Source organism: Miscanthus floridulus, chromosome 16 (genome assembly GCF_019320115.1).
Source record: "Miscanthus floridulus cultivar M001 chromosome 16, ASM1932011v1, whole genome shotgun sequence".
Taxonomy (NCBI): Eukaryota; Viridiplantae; Streptophyta; class Magnoliopsida; order Poales; family Poaceae; genus Miscanthus; species Miscanthus floridulus.
The window spans coordinates 58,688,611-58,706,385 of NC_089595.1; the positions used below are offsets into that span (position 1 = coordinate 58,688,611).

Consider the following 17,775-nt stretch of genomic DNA (forward strand, 5'->3'; position numbering starts at 1 on the left):
CCAGAGTCAGCAGCTCAGTAGGACGAGATCATCAAAGGCATAGCCACTACTGAGGAGGAGTAGCTTGAGGCATAGCAGGAGGTGACAGAGTCTAGTGACAGTTCGGATGATGACTATCTGCCGATTCCTCATATGCCTCCATGCAGACATGATGCAGAGGCCAACAGTTCCAGCTCAGCTCCACCTGCACCACAGACAAACCCCGCTTTGATTGCTATTCTTGAGCAGATGCAGCAGGATCAGGCATGATAGGCTTAGGAGACAGCTGCCAACTTTGCACAGTTTTAGGCTCGTCAGGACGAGTTCCAGCAGCAGCAGCAGCTCCTCCAGCAGCAGCAGTAGATGCATCAGCAGCAGTTACTCATGCAGCAACAACTTATGGGATTTATGCAGTATGTAGTAACAGCACTTGGGGCCCCACAGCCACAGTTTTTGCCCCAGCTTACTTAGCCTACCACCACTACGATGACTCTAGCAGTACAGCCTAGTGGGCTTTAGAGTCAGGGACAGCCTCCAGCTCCGTTTGCTTCACCCATAGTTCAGGTGTCCCAGTGGTTGTCCTCGGCAGTGGTAGCCCTGCAGTTCACACCATATCATACAGGCTTCTCACCGGATCAGTCGTCCTCGCTATTTGTGCCTAACATGTCAGTCTCTAGGAGTCTTGGAGCATCCTTCAACGAGTTGACCGGCATGCCTACACCACCACATATGCATACCGCCGGTCCTTCTACAGCAGCCCCTATCACCGTGACTACTCAGAGGCTCCCTTCGTCTGTCGCCTCTTCAGATCCTATGATAGATATTCTAGCAGCATCACAGGCCGCACCTACCCCAGCTCAGACCCAGACCGCTTCAGAGACACTTCCAGCCATAGAGGGTCAGTCAGTATAGAGCTCAGGGTCAGATGATGATGGCGCCCAGTTTCATCTTGCTCCTCGTACCTCAGCGCCTGGCTCGTCCGCTGTAGCCCCGCCGACCGACTCTTAGGTTTTGGTGTTTGACGCCAAAGGGGGAGAGGGTTCGAGTATGTAGACTCAGGGAGAGCGACATTTAGGGGGAGCTAGTTATCTACTATTAGCTTATTACATACATTTGGAGTTTTATTTGTGTGATACACTATTACTATTATGCATTCGTGTGTTACTTTCATGCATATTATTATATCTATGTGATAGTGATATCTACGTGATTGTGATTTATGACATGTGTGCTCTCTACTTTGAATTCCTTTATGTCATATCACTTGTGCAATGCTCATTTGCCTTTGCTTCCACATTTATACTCCGATGCAAATGAGCTTTATTACTTGTACTCATGCTTATTTCATATCTTTTGAGTACATCGTGTTGGCTTGGGTCATATAAGCTTGCCTAACTCTTTTGTTCTTATCGACAAAAGCTTATATGAACCAAGCCCGTCAAAAACCTCACTCTTTCACATACTTGAGGTGGTATTGTCATCACTCACCAAAAAGGGGGAGATTGAAAGCATCTAGGCCCCTTGTTGGGTTTCGGTGATTAATGACAATACAAGATTACTATGACTAACGTGTGTTTTGCAGAGGCAATTAAGTTAGGTCATGGTAATGGAGATCAATTGGGCAATCAAGGTTGTCATGCCCCTACGATGGAAATCGTTTTGGTTTTCAAAGGATGGACGACAAGGTTAATGATAACTAGTTCTAAGTGTCGATTGGAGTTGGAGTGACACTTAGAGTAGTTTAGGACTTTGTTTTTCCTTTGGCCATACTATTAAGGGGGGTATGGACGGGTAGCTTGACCTAGGTGAGTCTAGTGAGTTAGGTGTGGTGCACACTTGTTAAAACTAGCACTAGGTAGCTCCACAACAGCCCTATGATCCTATGGAGCAAACTCTATTCACATATGTTCGAGAGTTGGAAGTGAATGGAGGGTCAAATGCTGACCGGACGCTGGTTCCGGTGTGACCAAACACTGGCCGTAGGGTTCGGTCAGTTCATTTGATCTAGAGATTGCGTTCGGTGCGACCGGACGCTGGAGTGGTCAAGTGACCAGACGCTGAGAGACAGCGTTCGGTTGACTCCAATAAGGTTCCAGAGAAGGGAATCTGCGACCGAACGCGTCCGGTCAGTGCTGACCGGACCTAGGGGTTTAGCGTCCGGTCGAGTACAGTAAGGTTCCAGTGAGGGTTTAATGTGACCGGACATGTCCGGTTAGTGGTGATCGGACCCTGCCAGCGTCCGGTCAACACATTATCACTGGAATGCAGGCTAAACTGACTGGAGTGTCCGGTCAACATGACCGGAGCGTCCGGTCACCCCACAGAAGCTCATAACGGTTCATTTTTCAGGCTGCCTTATAAATAGAAGCTCCACTCATGTGTGGAGTCACTTTTGCTCATTCCAACAGCTGAGAAACACATTTGTGAGTGCCAAGAAGAGCAAGGTCCTAGTGAGGTGATTGAGATTTGAGAATCCAAGAGAGTAGCATCATTAGTGAATCAAGAGTAGCCAAGTGTGCATCCATCTTCTCATTAGGCTTTGCGTGGTCAAGTGAGAGTTCGTGCTTGTTACTCTTGGTGATCGCCATCACCTAGACAGCTTGGTGGTGATTGGGAGCTTGGTGATCACCTAGCGGAGCTTGTGGGTAACCCAACTCAAGTTGTGAGCGGCTTTGGGTGATTCGCCGTGATGGAGTGTCGAAGAATCAACCCGTAGAGAGCACTTGATCCTTGCGCGGATCAAGGGGGAGCTACACCCTTGGCGGGTGCTCCAACGAGGACTAGTGGGGAGTGGCGACTCTCCGATACCTCGGCAAAACATCGCCGCGTTCCTCTCTCTCTATTTACTTTGAGCATTTACTTTGAGCAATTCAATACTTGTTTTTACATTCATAGAATTGCCATGCTAGAGTAAGTTTGGAACATAGGTTGCAAGTCCGTTGTGCGTTAGATCAATAGAAACACTTTTCTAGGCACAAGGGGTTAATTGGGCTAACCGTAGGATTTGATTATTGCAAGAAAATTTAGAATTAGCCCAATTCACCCCCCCCCTCTTAGGCATCTTGATCCTTTCAACTACAATACCCCTAATAATATCATCCTGCTAGGTTACAGTCTCTGGCACCTCTGGGCGACGGCGCGGCTGGCTAGGTGCCTGGGTGTACTGTGGCGAATCGTCTGAGACAAGTTATAAGCAGGAAACTCTGTCGTAGCACCACTATACTCTGTAAGCATCTCAGGTGGCCTAACTATAACTGCTCTGTGGATAAGGAATGTGATCCAGTGAACATAGGGTAGCTGCCTGTGACCTCTAAAGCCCTCAGCTATAGTGTCCTCCATCTCTGATAGAAGAAGATCCCAGATATCAAAAATTGTCTGCTGCATCAGAGAGTTGAGAAGCCATAGTTGTATACGAGTCAATCCCTCTCTATATCTCATCCTCAGAAGTAATGTCCTTCTCATGATAGCCTCAATCACGTGAGCAGTGGGAGTGAGATCACTGGGGTTCCTCCGTGACCCCTCGCCAAAGGGCTCTGTGAAACAGTGATGAACCAAGTCCGTAGGAGGCACCATACCACCATGAGGGCGTATGGGGGGTGCGGTCTATCCATAGCAAACCTCATATAACCTGACAGGCTGCTCCTAAAGCCTAAGTATCTCCCTGACCCTAGTGCTCGTCAGTCGGTAGTCTCTGCCTCTGAATGCAAAGTGTATAAACTTATGCTGTGGGTCAATCTAGAGTGTAGCATAGAACTATCGAACCCAAGATAGAACATACAGCCCTATCCATCCAATCAGATCTATCAGCTCTGGTAAATAGGATAGATACGAACAAATGTGCTCTCTAGCTGCTGCTACTATAGACTCTATGTTGTACACCCTTTGTGATCTAAAAACTGCTCCACTGTTGAGATAGGCATTATAGAAATCCTCCTACAAAGGTTTATAGAATCCCTCTGATGCTCTCTCATCTCTCCTAGGTGGAAACCACACCTCAAAGTCCATGAACCTCAGCTGTTGTACCTGCTTGGCCATGGTGGCCCTCAGGTCAAGATGGATCACTAGAGGCAGACCCTGTGGTCTCGGCGGTGGACGAGAACCCCTTCGCTGAGTGTCTGGCCTTGGTGTAACTAGAGCACGGGTATGACCAGAGCGACGTAACTATGGCTAAGGTGCCGGCTCTGTCTCCTCGGCCTACTCAGCCTGCTCACCCTCCTGAGTCTACTATGCTGCCTGTGCCTTCTGAGTCTGCTCTGCTGCCTCTAGCTACTGCTGTGACTCCCCTTGAGGCTGACCCTCATCAATGGCAACACACCGTCCTCCAATCATGAGAGTCCCAGCTGGACCACCATAAAGGCGCTCAACTTGCTCAAGTGAAGCCCTTGCTTTCAGTGAAAGCTGATCTACAATCCAGACTCTACTGCGAGCACCTCCTTTCTCAGCACACTCTGCGGCCCCTGCAACTGTGATGGCTCTCACTGTCTCTGCATCTGTATACTTGCGCTTTCTTACTGCCAACTTCTTTGTCGCCTTACCTTTTGGATCTGCAGGCTGGAAAGGCAGGGGCCTCGGATCCTCGTCACCGGGACCACCTCCGACATTCTTCGTACGAGCCATCTGATGGATCTGAGAAGAATCAACTGTCGCTGACAAAGATCAACTGTCACTTGTGAGGCTTGGCCTCGTTCCGTACTCGCGAGCTTGGCCCCGAGTTAACTAACGACTGCCACTAACACCTCAATGAAACCAACTCGCTGCATGATGAAATAGATAGGACATACAAATAATTTTAATTATGCATCTAGAGATATGAAACCCTAATAGAGCAAGCAATTAGGTATGAAATTGAAATGCAGGCTTGCTACTTGATGAACTGGCAATCCGAGGAGAAGAGAAACGATGTGCGGGGAACCACCGAATCGTGAGGCTAGGGTTAGGGTTCTAGCTCGACAAGGATTGACAATTGAGCAATGCAATGAGAGCGCAGCGAGGGTGGAGCTAGGGCATGAGCTCATCGGTGCTAGAACAGGGGCTCGACAGCGGCGTTAGGTAGGGTGCGGTGATGCGGAGAGCATAGGCATAGGCAGGAGGCGGCGCACGAGCGCAGGAAGTTGTAGCTGCGGCGGCTAGGGCAGAGGCGGTGGTGCTACGGTTAGCACGACGGCGTGAGGAGATGCGCGGGTGTGCAGGGATGGCATCATGGGGTGCGTCGGTGGCGTAGGGGCACGGCTGTGGCGATGCGGAGAGCGGCGCAGTACGGCGGTGTAGGGGCACAGCTACGGTGGTGCGAGGCTGCGGTGACACGGGGAGCAGCGGCGCTGGCACACGGGAGCACGGGGAGGCGCTACGGTAGCGTGAAGGCGACAGGCATGGTGAAGTCAGCGGCTAGGGTACGGCTGCGGCTCTAATGCAGGGCAAAGGTCATGGCTCGATGGTTATAAGGGGTCCCCCACGAGATGAAATAGAAAACGGAGAAAGAGATCTAAAACCACACGATTCCTATTGACCGAACGCTTCGATGGCAGTGACTGGACGCTGTCACCCAGTGTCTGGTCAATTCTAGAGAGGTCCAATTCCTCTGGAATCATGACCGAACGCGTCCGGTGGACACCGACCAGATGGAGCCAGAGTCCGATCAATACAGCCTTCGTCTTCTCCACCCGACTAGACACTGAAATCCTTCTGACTGGACGCTGAAAGGCAGAGTTTGGTCACTCCTTCGTAGCAAGTTCACCTCTTGTGAACTGACCGGACGCTGGACGCTAGAGTCCGATGCAACGTCCGGTCACTCTTTCTTCAGTAAAACTTCAAAGTCCTTTGTGCTGCCTATTCCCAATCAAGTCCCAACTCAAATAAGATCCAATTAAACACCAATTAGGACTGATGTGAGTGACCTCTCTCAAACCCTCAAGTTTTTCAAAATATTTTGCCTTAGGCTATAATTCTTTTTAAGAAAATAGGCAATAAGAGGGCAATTTGAAGACAAACGACAAAATAACATTCATGCACATGCAATGCAATACTTGTAAGTAAATCTAGTTGCTTGTCAAGTTTGATCCAAGGTTAAACTTCTTCACACGCTTTTCGGTGGTTAACTTAACCATGTTAGACAAGCCCTATATGCATTACAAAACAATAAACATGTTGTATATTACAATGCAATGCAAGGGACAATACAAGCTCATTTTTTAGTGAAGTTACAAAACTCAAGCACATTGAGCTCATTCCGTAATCTACAAAATGTTGCCAATTGATCCTCGGTCCTTACACCTTCTAGTGATATATCATTCTTTGCAACATGATCTCTAGCGGTTTAGTGAAGATATTTGCCAATTGATCCTCGGTCCTTACACCTTCTAGTGATATATCATTCTTTGCAACATAATCTCTAAGAAAGTGATGGCAGATATCTATATGCTTGGTGCGAGAGTGTTGAACCAGATTATTTGCAAGTTTTACTGTACTTTCATTGTCGCACAAAAGAGGTACCTTTTCTAGAACTACTCCATAGTCTAGCAAAGTTTGTTTCATGTAAAGTATTTGTGCACAACAAGCACCTGCGGCAATGTATTCCGCTTCAATGGTGGACAAAGCCACACTATTTTGTTTCTTGGAGGACCAAGACACAAGTGATCTACCAAGCAAATGGCACCCTCTGGATGTGCTCTTTCTATCAACTTTGCAATCGGCATAATCCGAATCTGAATTGCCAACTAATTCAAATATAGCTCCTTTGGGATACCAAAGGCCAATGCTTGGTGTGTGCTTAAGATACCTAAGGATTCTTTTCACAGCAATCAAATGAGTTTCCTTAGGGTTAGCTTGAAATCTAGCACACATACACACACTAAACATGATGTCGGGCCTAGATGCAGTCAAATATAACAAGCTACCAATCATAGAGCGGTAGAGAGTTTCATCAACCAGGTTACCTCCCTCATCTAGGTCGAGATGTCCATTAGTTGGCATTGGTGTCTTGATTGGCTTACATTCATCCATCTTGAATCTCTTGAGAAGATCATTAGTATATTTTTCTTGAGAGATGAAAATCCCTTCTCTCATTTGCTTGACTTGAAAACCAAGAAAGAATGTAAGCTCTCCAATCATTGACATCTCGAACTCCTTCGACATCAATTCACCAAACTCTTTGCAAGAATCTTCATTTGATGATCCAAAGATGATATCATCAACATACACTTGACAAATGAAGATATGCCCATCAAGCTTCTTGGTGAATAGTGTGGTGTCGACCTTCCCAATGGTGAAGTCCTTCTCAATAAGGAAGTCCTAAAGGCGCTCATACCAAGCTCTTGGAGCTTGCTTAAGCCCATATAAAGCCTTGGACAACCTATAAACATGATTATGATATCTAGGGTCTTCAAACCTGGGAGGTTGATCAACATAGACTAGTTCATTAATAAAACCATTTAAAAAAGCACTTTTCACATCCATTTGATAAAGTTTCATTTCATGATGTGATGCATATGCAAGGAGGATACGGATGGCTTCTAATCTTGCAACCGGGGCAAAGGTCTCTCCAAAATCCAAACCTTCAACTTGAGAGAACCCCTTTGCTACTAGTCTTGCCTTGTTCCTCACAACAACACCTTGATCATCTTGCTTGTTTCAGAACACCCACTTTGTTCCAATGACTCTTGCACCTTTTGGTCGCTCTTCAAGAGTCCAAACTTCATTGCGGGTGAAGTTGTTCAACTCTTCATGCATTGCATTTATCCAATCTAGATGTTGAAGAGCTTCTCCTACCTTAGTAGGCTCAAAGCAAGAGACAAAAGAGTGATGAGCAATAAATAAAGCAAGTTTTTGTGATCGAGTCATTACACCCTTTGATGGACTCCCTATGATAAGATCTTGTGGATGATCTTGTAGTACAGGTGTATTTCTTCTATTGACCACTTGAGGGGGAGGTTGTGGAGCATCAACATCTTGTGCTTGTACCACCATTTGATCATGGGAGACATGAGTGTCTTCATTTTCTACTCTCCCATCTTTATCACCATCTTGTGGCACACTTAATGAAGAAGGTGGATCAATCACTTGTACATTATCTTCATCATCTTTAGGCTTGATGTCTCCAACTGGAATGTTCTTCATAGCCTCCCTCAATGGTTCATCACCTACATCATCAAGATTCTCATGTGCTCATTGGGAGCCATTAGATTCATCAAATTCCACATCATATGTTTCTTCAACAAAGCCGGTGATGTGAGTAAATACTCTATATGCTTTGGACTTTGATGAGTAACCAACAAGAAAACCAATATCACAACGTCTTTGAAACTTCCCTAGGTGTTGCCGCTTCTTGTAGATATAACATTTGCAACCAAACACCCTAAAGAAGGAGACGTCCGGCTTCTTCCCATTGAGCAACTCATAAGGTGTCTTGCCAAGAAACTTTTGAAGGAATAGACGGTTTGATGCATAGCATGCAGTGTTGATAGCTTCCACCCATAGAGCTTCGAGGGTGTTGTACTCATCAAGCATTGTTCTTGCAAGAGTGATCAATGACCGGTTCTTCCTCTAAACTACACCATTTTGTTGAGCAGTATATGTTGCGGAGACCTCATGCTTGATCCCAACTTCATCACAATAGGCTTCTATGTTTGTGTTGTCAAATTCCTTCCCATTGTCACTTCTTATCTTCTTAAGCTTCACTTCAAATTCATTTTGTGCTCTCTTGGCAAACTTCTTAAAGCAAGATGTAACTTTGGATTTGTCATGAAGGAAGAATACCCATGTATACCTTGAATAATCATCAACAATCACAAGATAATAAAGATTTCCTTCCAAACTCTTGTATGTTGTTGGTCCAAATAAATCCATATGAAGGAATTCTAGCACTCTTGCGGTTGACATAAAAGCTTTTGTTGGATGGGTATTTGCAACTTGCTTGCCGGCTTTACATGCACTACAAAGCTTGTCCTTCTCAAACTTCGCATCCTTCAACCCTCTCACCAAATCATTCTTCATTAGCTTCTTGAGTGAGCTCATCCCAACATGAGCAAGTCTTCTATGCCATAGCCACCTAAGTGTTGTTTTGGTGAATAGGCATGTCTTTAAGTTTGCATCTTCAGAGGTGAAGTCCACTAGATTTAGGTTGTTGTATCTAAATCCTTTGAATATCACATGATCATCATCCTTCTTGGATACAACAACCTCCTTCTCAGTAAACAAGAACTGGAAGCCAAGATAACACAATTGTCCAATGGATAGCAAGTTGAAACTCAATGAAGCAACATATAGCACATTGGAGATGAAATGATCATTTGATATAGCCACTTTGCCCAATCCTTTGACCTTGCCCTTTGAGTTATCTCCAAATGTGATTCTTTCTTGTCCATCCACTTCTTCATCTAGTGAGGTGAACATACGAGGATCACCGGTCATATGTTGTGTGCAACCACTATCAATAACCCAATGACTTCCACTGGTCTTGTAGTTCACCTACACACAAGAGATCAAGCTTTAGGAACCCAAATTTGTTGAGGGCCCTTCACCTTCTCAACAAGTGACTTTGCAACCTAAATTTTCTTAGGCCTATTCTTGTTGGGAGGACCTAAGAACATCACTTTCATCTTTCCACTACAATCCTTTCTAAGCATGTAGTGAGCATTGAAGGCAAAAGGTCTAGCATGTTTGGGCAAGGGTTGTGGTGGTGGAGTTTGGCACTCATGAGCAAAGTGGCCTTCTTGTCCACACTCAAAACATCTCTTTGGCTTTGGCTTGGACTTATATTGTTGTTGAGCTTGAGCCTTCTTCTCTTGATTTGCCAAGTACCCAATGCCACTTCTATCTATCTTCATGACGGTGTTCATTAGTAGCTCACTTTAAAGATGCTTGCCTCTAGTGAACTTGCTCAATCCAATCTTATGATGCTCTTTTTCCAACTTGAGTTTCTTGTTTTCTTCCTTGAGAGCATCATTGTTTTTCTCTTCCTTGAGCTTCTTGTTCTCATCTTTAAGCTTCTCATTCTCAAGGATCAAACCATCATCATGAACAATAGTTTCTAGCATAATAGACTTGGTGGTTTTGAGTTCTTCAAGATCTTTCTTGAGCTTTTCATTGTCATTCTTGAGCTTGACAAACTCATCATAATCATTGGCTTCAACCACTTGCTTGCCCTTGCTACTAGAACTTTGCTCAATGCTCTCAATAATCAAGTCATCACATGATGTAGCTATATCAATCTTAACAACATCGTTAGTAGCATCATGTGACTCATTGGATAAGAATTCTTGAGCAATAACAAGATTATCATGATTAACCTTAAGAGTAGTATATTCTTCTCTTAGCTTGTTGTGGCTAGTGATGAGCTCATTATGTGTCTTCTCAAGTTTATCATGTTTTTCTTTAAGCTCTTTCTTAGAAGATTTGAGCTCCTTGAGTTTGGATGATATAGCATCATTTGCTTCTTTAAGCTCAACACTAGCCTTTTCCGCTATATCATATTTGGCTAAAAGAGAGTCATTTTTAGCTTCTAGCTTTTCATTTTTAGCTCTAGTTTTTATAATGATCTTAGTGTATTGTTTTGGCAATCTAGCAAGATCATCATAAGAAGGTGATTCATATTCATCATCATCACTATCGCTATCATCATCACTAGCATGCTCATCATCACTACTATCATTATTGTTAGATACCTTGCGCTCACCCTTGGCCATAAGGCATAGGTGTGTAGAGGATGATGGCGATGGTGGCGATGAAGATGATGAAGAGTTGATAACAATTGCGGACACCTTCTCATTGTCACTATCATCATCGGATGAGGCACTAGATGAATCAATGTCCGTGAGCCAATCGCCGACAATGTATGCCTTTCCACTCTTCTTCTTCTTGTGGAAGTCCCTCTTCTTGCCATCTCTCTTCTTGTATGGCTTGTTCTTCTTCTTCTCTTCTTCTTTATTACTTGAGTCATCTTTCTTGCCCTTGTATTTGTTCTTGAACTTGTCTTTCTTGGGCTTAGTGCATTGGTGTGCTAGATGACCAAGTTCTCCACAATTGAAGCAATCCATCTCGGAGATTGGCTTCCTTCTAGAGCTAGTGAAGAACTTCTTCTTCTTGCCATCAAACTTGATGCCACTCTTGTTGAGCTTCTTTAGCATCTTGGTGGTCTTCTTCACCATGAGAGCAAGACTTTCATCATCAACTTCATCATCACTTGAGCTTTCATACTCAAGTCTTGCTTTACCCTTCTCTTGGCTAGCTTTGAATGCTAAGTCCTTATCTTTCTTCTTGGTAGAGGATGAGCCATCTTATGGCGTGATGTGCATGCACATCTCATGAGCATTGATCTTTCCCAAGATTTGTGTCGGTGTAACGGTGGAAAGATCACCTTGATGAAGTACGGTCACAATATGCCCATATTTATCAATGGGGAGGACACTCAAAATTTTTCTTACAACATCGGATGGTTGCATTTGAGTGAGTCCAAGCCCATTGACTTCCTCTACAAGAATATTCAAACGTGAATACATCTCATTAGCACATTCTTTAGGAAGCATTTCAAAAGAGTTGAGCTTTTTCATGACAAGATGATAGCGTTCCTCACGCTCACTCTTGGTTCCCTCATGGAGCGCACAAACGTCCGACCATAGTGCATGGGCGTCTTTGTGGTTCCTCAGCCGATTGAACACATCTTTGCAAAGGCCTCTAAAGATGGTGTTTCGAGCCTTTGCATTCCACTTCTCGTAATTCACCTCATCGCCTTGCAGGTGAGTAGCATCCCGAGGTTTTGGGAAGCCTTGTGAGGCGGCTCTAAATATACCAACATCTAGAGCTTCTAGATACGCCTCCATGCGAATTTTCCAATAAGGAAAATCATCTCCCTCAAAGATAGGAGGAGGTCTATCCCGTGAGACATCTTGCTCTAGGCGGTTAAGCCTAAATATGTGAGCACGAGGCTCTAATACCAATTGAAAGGATTAAGATGCCCAAGAGGAGGGGGTGAATTGGGCTAATTCTAAACTTCTCTGCAATAATTAAATCCTATGGTTAGCCCAATTAACCCCTTGTGCCTAGAAAGTGTTTCTAATTGTTCTACCGCACAAAAGACTTGCAACCTAAGTTCTAATCCTACTCTAGCATGGCAATTCTATGAATGCAAAGACAAGAATTGAATTGCTCAAAGTAAATGCTCAAAGTAAATAGAGAAGGAGGAACGCGGCCATGTTTTGCCGAGGTATCGAAGAGTCGCCACTCCCCACTAGTCCTCGTTGGAGCACCCGCGCAAGGGTGTAGCTCCCCCTTGATCCGCGCAAGGATCAAGTGTTCTCTACGGGTTGATTCTTCGACACTCCGTCGCGGTGAATCATTCACAACCGCTCACAACTTGAGTTGGGTCATCCACAAGCTCTTCGGATGATCACCAAGCTCCCAATCACCACCAAGCCATCTAGGTGATGGCGATCACCAAGAGTAACAATCACGAACTCTCACTTGACCACGACAAGCCTAATGAGAAGGGTGGATGCACACTTTGCTACTCTTGATCTTCACTAATGAGGGCTCTCTTTGGGATTCTCAAATCTCAATCACCTCACTAGGACCTTGCTCTTCTTGGCACTCTCAAACGTGTTTCTCAGCTGTTGGAATAAGCAAAAGTACCCCCACACACGAGTGGAGGTTGTATTTATAACATCGGCTGAAAAACAAACCGTTATGTGCCTCTGCGGGGTGACCGGACGCTCCGGTCATGTTGATCGGACGCTCCGATCAGTACACCCCGAACTCTAGTGGTTAAGTGTTGACCGGACGCGTCCGGTCACGTTTTCCCCTCACTAGAACCTTACTGATGTCGACCGGACACTGGACCCCTAGCGTCCGGTTACTGAGCAGTGTCCGGTCAGTAGCCGAAACCTGATCAGCGTCCGGTCAGCATTGACCGGACGCGTCCGATCAGGATTCTCCCTCTCTGGGATCTTACTGGAGTCGACCGGACGCTGGCCCTCAACGTCTAGTCACTTGACCTCTCAGCGTCCAGTCACTTCCAGACGCTTTCACCTTGGTCAAATGAACTGACCGGACCCTGAGCCAGCCTCCGGTCACACCAAAGCCAGCGTTCGGACAGTATTTGACCCTCCATTCACTTCCAACTCTCGATCATATATGAATGAAGTTTGCTCCATAGGATCAAAGGGCTGTTTTGGAGCTACCTAATGCTAGTTTTAACAAGTGTGCACCACACCTAACTCACTAGACTCACCTAGGTCAAGCTACCCGTTCATACCCCCCTTAATAGTACAGCCAAAGGAAAAACAAAGTCCTAAACTACTCTAAGTGTCTCTCCAACTCCAATCGACACTTAGAACTAGTTTATCCTTAACCTTGTCGTCCATCCTTTGAAAACCGAAACGATTTCCATCGTAGGGGTATGACAACCATAATTGCCCAATCGATCTCCATTACCGTGACCTAATTTAATTGCCTCTGCAAAACACACGTTAGTCACAGTAATCACGTATTGTCATTAATCACCGAAACCCAACTAGGGGCCCAGATGCTTTCAGTGAGGCAAACCAAATAGAGAGACGCGGTGATGTAATTCCTAGAATTTGGATCCCCACTAGACCCTACATCTTCGTTGAGGAAGTTATGACCGACTACCCCATGATTAAGCTCTATAGCCGAGTTGCTCTCAACCACTTTCCCTGCTCCACTAGATGATCTTTTCCCCTTTCCATGGCAAGACCGCAACCCGCATAAATTGTCTCGCGATACTCCACATGTTGGGTGCTTATCTCGACGACGCCTAGCTATCTAGAAGCCAAGCTCCAAAAGTAACAAATGCACAACCGAATTGCTCGACATAGCCACAAAGTGCTCAAGGGTTGGATTCAGCTCACTAGTGCTCACTTAAGCTCACACAACTCAATTCACTCACTCCAATCCAATGGATTTCATTATTGTCACTCAAATCCTACAAAGGATGGATTGGGAGCTCTAACAAAGCTTAGCTGATGATATGGACATGGAGAAGCTTCAGTAGCCGGCCACAAGGGATAAGAATGAGTATATATATAGCTAGCCCCCCAAAACTAGCCTTTGGATAGTTACTTTGGTTACGTTTTTCTCATGTGTCCACCATTTTATATTTCTGGGTAAATACACGTAATTATATAATGATGGAGGTCGTCATGATGCACGAAGGGTTACAGAGTTGCGGCGGCACATATAGAAAGAAGAAGATGAGGAAAAACATCGCCTCGGGAGTGGAAATTCTGGAGGATTCTTGCCCCGGCAGCAACGTACTAGTACTTGTAGTATTTGTACGCCCACGGGCCACGGCAAGCACTTGCACTACAGTCGTCTACAGAGCAGCATTGGTTTTACGCGAAGGAAGGAAGGAGTAAACTCCACACTGCTCGATTGATTCTTTGCTTCAAGTCCACGATCTAGCTATAGCTCTCTCCTCATCGCTCTTGCACGTTAATATAATATAATATAATATAATATAATATAATATAATATAATATAATATAATATAATATAATATAATATAATATAATATAATATAATATAATATGAGTTATAAATATATAAATGAATCTTAATAATAACCTAATATATTGATTGCTGTTGATTACAAACCAATAATAATACATATAATTAACCGGTGCACTTTACACAATCACGTACTTTTAATTTCATTTTGATCTGGGAGCATGCATGCGGGCAGTGTGTATCGTGCACGTATCCGTTCGTGCGTGGGCCACATAGCACGAGTCAACCCGGCAATGCATCTATCACATGCAACCAATCTGACAGGAATTAATTGGCTTGCAAAGTGAGATTCCTGCTGTATGTAGCTAGTGTACAATAGTAGTGTCTGTCTGATTAACGGTGACTTTTGATGCTTATCTGCCCAATCGACGCCTGTCACCTGTGTGTCCGCGTTAATTAAGCCCTTTGTCGTGCAGTGGTCAGTACACATACCATCTGACAAATCATACTATGCATCTGTACTAGCAGGCTTTCTTTGAAAAGTTCACCTTTAAATTTTACTATTTACTTTTACAGACTGTATATATGATTCTGCACCGCCAGGTAGCGCAGCAGAGGGCATCTCTTGAGAGACTAATTAACAACAGACATATATACAGCATGCATGTAATTACCCACTGTTACAGTGTTTTTAATGGAGACGGGCAAAATGGGTTAATGGAGGCGGGTATTGCAACCGCCTCCGATCAAAGGCCTCAGTTAATGGAGGCTTAATGGAAGCGGTTGCCCTATCCGCCTCGGTTAATTGACTAAAAAACCCATTGATGAGCTCAGCGAGCCCATCCACGGGCTGCCGCCGCTGCTCGTCGGTGCCTGCTTCCTCGCAGGACCACGCGCACCGCTGGGATCCGGCCGCCTGCCTCCGGATCCGGCCTCCCGCCGTCGGATCCGACCGCCCGCCGCTGGATCGGGCTCCTCCTCGCCAGATCTAATGGTGGCCACCAGGATCAAACTCCGTGCTCCTACGGCGGCCGGGATCTGGCCATTGGAGCCGCACTGCCGCCGGATCGGGCTGCTCCTCGCCGGATCCAGGCACCTCCTCGCCGGATCTGGTGGTGGCCGCCAGGATCCACCTCCGTGCTCCTCCGACCGTCGTGATCCGACAGTTAGAGCCTCGCCGCCCCCGGATCGGGCTCCTCCTCGCTGGATCTAGTGGTGGCCGCCAAGATCCACCTCCGTGGTCCTTCGGCCGTCGGGATCCGCCATGCTCCGTGCAAGAGAGACAGAGAGGGCCGCCGCCGGCCACCGTGCTCCACGCGCGAGAGATAGAGAGGGAGAGGGGGCGTGAGCGCCGCACGGCGGAGAGTAGAGGGGGCGCGAGCGCTGAACAGGGGGGGGAGAGGAGAGGGAGGTGCGGGCGATGTGGGGAGAGTGACCGGAGAGGGAGTACGGAGGGTGGCAGAGTCGCGCGAGAGGGAGCGGAGTCACGGGTCTGAGGGCGCCGCACGGGGCTGAGGCGCTTCTAAGGGTGGATGAAGTGAGCTAGGGTTTGAGTGTTGGTATATATATGGAACCTTGCTTACGAGCCTTCTGGGCTCCTTTGGGCCTCAGTATTTTAGGAGGCAGGCTTTATAGTGCGTCCGCCTCCGAAAATGTATTTACAGAAGCGGGTTTTTTAAGACGACCGTCTCCGTAAATCTATTTTCCGAGATAGGCAATTTATGCCCGTCTCGGTAAATAAAAACGCCCGTCTTCGTTAATCCACAGACAATAACGGAGGCGGTTAAATTTTGTGATCGCCTCGGTTAATAAAAATGTACCGTCTTGCAAAATCATTTATGTAGCAGTGACCGTCTGTCGTCTGAACATACATGCATCAGGGATACTACTATACTAGTACGGCGTACACATGCGCCGTCGTCGTCGTCGAGGTCCACTAATCTCCCTTCCCCTCTAGCTACCTACTGCGTGTGGTGCGTGTTGTGTGTGCTCGTGCCGGGCCATGTCGCTGCTTATAAATATCGCTCGTTTCACACTCCCGAGTCGCCATTGCTTCGCTGTGCTAGCTCCTCTCTCTTCACTGCCGCCGGCCTGTTAGTATATAAGCTTAGCTTATTAGCGAGCACATCAAGAGCTCAAGATATATACATATATAGCTAATAGCAGTGTTACTTAGTCTGTTATTACTATATGAACGTCCGGCGATAGACGATCGATATAGACAAAGCAGCTAGCTAGCTGGCCGGGGTTATCTGCTACATGGGCGGTGGGTCGCCGTGCGCGTCGTGCAAGCTGCTCCGGCGGCGGTGCACCAAGGACTGCATCTTCGCGCCATTCTTCCCGGCCGACGACCCCCACAAGTTCGCCATCGTCCACAAGGTCTTCGGTGCCAGCAACGTCTCCAAGATGCTCCAGGTGCGCGGGCCGCGGGCATGTCGATCTGCTGCTTTACTTTCTGGTCGGTCGACGTGTGCTGTGCATGCGTCCGTCCGTCCGCGCGGCAAACTAACGGCGTACATACATATATGCAGGAGCTCCCGGTGCAGCAGCGCGGCGACGCGGTGAGCAGCCTGGTGTACGAGGCGAACGCGCGGATGCGGGACCCCGTCTACGGCTGCGTCGGGGCCATCTCCTTCCTGCAGAACCAGGTGTCGCAGCTGCAGATGCAGCTGGCCGTCGCGCAGGCCGAGATCCTCTGCATCCAGATGCAGCGCCGGGACGACGTCGACGGAGGCGGCCCGGACGTCGACGTGGTGGTCCCGCCGCCGTCGTCGCTGGTCGCGGCGGCGGCCGGCAGCGCCGACCACCACCACCACCACATGACGATGGCGATGCGGCAGCAGGCGATGATGGCCACCGACGTCGACATGGACGCCTTCCTCATGCAGAACGCCGCCGCCGCCGGAGCCATCCCGCCTCAGCTCATGGGCATGGGCTACGGCGGCGCCGCATCGGTGGGCGCCATGGGAGAGACGACGGCACTCAAGAGGGAGTCCCTGTGGACGTAGCTAGCTAGTGCTTGCCCAGATTAAGTCAACTTTTCATGTGTGTACGTGGTAGGAGCTGCACTACACAGCCAGCGGCAGCGCGCCTAGCTAATGTAGCTTGCATTGTTTGCTTCACTTCTTGCTTGTAGCTAGGGCTAGCTTAGTTAGCTAGGTTAGGCTAGTTAGTTAATTAATTAGAGACTTCTTTCATCTATCTTAATTTCCTCCTTTTAAATCCTGATCTCTCTTATTTCTTTGCTTCGTACGTGTTAATTATTTCATGTGCCATCAATCTGAGAACTAGTTCGTTGGGCCAGGGATAATCCTTGTTCTAATTATTAACGCATTATTC

At 46.8% G+C, this 17,775-nt stretch overlaps 1 protein-coding gene across 1 annotated transcript; it reads left to right on the top strand.

Moving 5' to 3' along the window:
- Positions 1-16,653: 16,653 nt before the first annotated feature.
- On the top strand, positions 16,654-17,471 carry LOC136514164 (LOB domain-containing protein 12-like). The gene is made up of 2 exons (XM_066508156.1): positions 16,654-16,851; positions 16,968-17,471. The coding sequence occupies exons 1-2, from the start codon at positions 16,696-16,698 to the stop codon at positions 17,442-17,444; spliced, it is 633 nt and encodes a 210-aa protein (XP_066364253.1). The 5' UTR covers positions 16,654-16,695; the 3' UTR covers positions 17,445-17,471.
- The last annotated feature ends 304 nt before the right edge of the window (positions 17,472-17,775 follow it).